General features: G+C 41.6%; 1 protein-coding gene across 1 annotated transcript in view; it reads left to right on the top strand.

The window, feature by feature from the left end:
* Positions 1 to 2,300, top strand: part of LOC105547354 (ribosome biogenesis protein BMS1 homolog) — a 19,943-nt gene extending 17,643 nt beyond the window's left edge. The window contains exons 4-6 of the mRNA XM_011990903.1: positions 47 to 189; positions 918 to 1,039; positions 2,278 to 2,300. Coding sequence (XP_011846293.1) covers positions 47 to 189; positions 918 to 1,039; positions 2,278 to 2,300 — 288 coding nt within the window. The remainder of the gene's footprint in view (positions 1 to 46; positions 190 to 917; positions 1,040 to 2,277) is intronic.
* The last annotated feature ends 356 nt before the right edge of the window (positions 2,301 to 2,656 follow it).

The raw sequence follows: 2,656 nt of genomic DNA, 5'->3' as shown, positions 1-2,656 counted from the left end.
GAGAATTTAATTGAAATTTAATTTTTAATTTTCCTTTAATGTTTAGGGTACCAAGCTGTTCTACCTTTCTGGAATAGTGCATGGAGAATATCAAAACCAAGAAATGCACAATCTGGGCCATTTTATTACAGTTATGAAGTTTAGGCCTCTCACATGGCAAACTTCTCACCCTTATATCCTGGCAGACAGGTAAAAAGCGACTGTAAACTTTTTCTTCCTGGGCCATATATTTCAAAGCTAAAAAGGCTAGAAAAAGAACAGTGATAGGATTTATTTTGTGCCTATTTGAATAGTCGGAGGTAGAAGTGTAGTTGATGGAAAATGTCTACTTATATCATTGCTCAAAGATGCTGTGCCTTTAGGAGTAAATTAACTATGAGAAATTTAGGACAATGGGAGGACTTGCAAGCATTTAAGGCTACAGGATGTGGCCCCATCCTACGTTCATCCTCAGTTTTCAGTGATGCTGCCTTCGTGTCCGGGTGCTTGAGTCCTCGTGTGTGCCTTCAGTTTCCTTCCTTTGTTCTCTTCTTTGTGCTGTGGTTTTCTCAGCCTGGAATACCCTTTCTCCACCTGCCAGAATCCAAGCCACAGTAAAAATCCCAGAGCACAGGCTTACCCGCTTCCAGAAAGGGATTTTCTGAATATGTTCTTCACTCCTCCCTGACCCCAGGTGGACGTCATCTCCCTGTCTGGTGTCTTCCGGAATGAATGTCACTTTCAGCCTAGAGACACAGTTTTGTGCCTGCCCCCTTTCCTCTGCTGGATGGTGAACGGTGCTTCCTTATTTCTGCATTGTCTAGTTTTCTAAATGACATGCTGGGTGGACAAGAGTGTGATGAGTCATTGACACATGAAAGGAAGTATAGGAACTTTTGGCATTGATTTCTGCTGTATGATTGAGTTTGTTTTTCTAGGATGGAAGATTTGACAAACCCAGAGGATATCCGAACAAACATGAAATGTGACCGTCAGGTGTCACTTTATGGTTATTTAAGAGGAGCACACTTGAAAAATAAAAACCAAATTCACGTGGCAGGTATTCTGTTGTTGTAGAACATACTAGAATTACACATAGGATTCTTGGGATGGCTTCATTTCTCAGGAAAACTGAAAAATGACCATATAAGGGAAGATGACCTTGCTGGAGGTTTTAAAAGTAAGCCAGCTATGTGTAGGCCTGCAAAGGTGTTACCGAATCCCCTCTTCTCTGACCTCTTGTCTTGTAGCTAGAGGGACACTATTCCCGTGTGGCATGATGCACTTCTTTAGGGTCATGGGTTAAGCCCTTGGACTGTGGATCGTTGTTAACCCCCAAGTCAACAGTAGATACTTACTGACTTCCTGTCAGCTGAAGCTGGCTTTTTGGGTCCTGTCTTCCAGGAATAGAAGATTTTGCCATGAGTGACATCAGTTTCCTCCCAGACCCTTGTGCTCTTCCTGAACAATGAAAGAAGCGCTGTTTAAATGAGAAGGAGCAGCTGGTTTATGTGCCTCTTTCTGGAGTTGGGCGTGTGCTGTATGACAAAGACGCTGTCTATGTTTCCTTGGTGGCAGCCATGGTTTTCAGGCATCGGTGAGACGGGGGTCATTGCTCTGAACTCTCATTATTCTTTCCGAGTCTATTTTTTAATCAAAAAAAGTAATGTACTCAGCTTTTATTTATTGAAGATTTTTCTCTTGTACTTATAATAAAGGCCCAAATGCATATTGTAAATATGTAGAATAAAAAGAATACCTTTTTTTCATTGTACCAAACAGAAGAGTCCTGTCCTGCATGCCTCCTTGATCCGTGGCCCCAGTGCGGGCCCTGCTGCCAGTGTGGCACCTGCACGGCTTATCTCCGTTTCTACAAAACCAGTGTGCTTGCCAACTCTCATTGGTCTTTCTCTTTTTCTCATTCACAATGGTCTCCTCATTCTTTATTTTAAAGCGGATTTCCAATATTTATTTCTTAGTTCTCAAGTGGAATTTTATTGGGTTAAAATCAGGGTTATTTAAAAATGTTAGAAAAGCTAGCACTGTTGTAGCACTGGAACTGAGATTTTTCTAGCTAGGTGTTTAGGTTATCAGGTTATATACTCACTGAGCTTTGGAAAAGTTTAATGGATATGGGGATCCATTTCAAGCTTTGTTGTAAGGATTTTCTTCTCTGGTTTTTGGGGCCTTAGGAAAGGTTCTCAGGAAATATGTCTAAGATAATTTTGAAAGCTGAGTGAAACCAGTGTCTCTCCAGGATCTTTGTGCTTTCCTCACATGCCCTTTCTTGGTGGTGTTGACGAGGTGGGGCCCACCCATGAGCTGGTCCAGAGTCTCATCTCTACCCACTCCACCATTGATGCCAAGGTGGCTTCAAGTCAGGTGATGCTGTTTTCTGATTCCAAGCCACTTGGGTCAGAGGCTATAGATAATCAAGGGGAAGTCTGCTTTTTTTCTATTTTTAATGAAAAGATGTATTACAGAAGATCATATCACCATAATTCTGCCATCGTAACACATTTTGGTGGGATTCACTCTATGTTGTTTTGTTTTTCTTTGTGTATGCATGTGTCTCTGAGGGCTCTTCACTTACCTGACATTACGAGGGAGTCTTTTCTAGAAATAAAATACAGGATGCATTTTTCAACAGACCCCAAATGTTCCTTAAATACCACGC

Source organism: Mandrillus leucophaeus, unplaced genomic scaffold (assembly GCF_000951045.1).
Source record: "Mandrillus leucophaeus isolate KB7577 unplaced genomic scaffold, Mleu.le_1.0 Scaffold388, whole genome shotgun sequence".
Lineage (NCBI taxonomy): Eukaryota > Metazoa > Chordata > Mammalia > Primates > Cercopithecidae > Mandrillus > Mandrillus leucophaeus.
The sequence above is the reverse complement of the archived record's forward strand: the minus strand, read 5'-3'. Positions and strand labels throughout refer to the sequence as shown.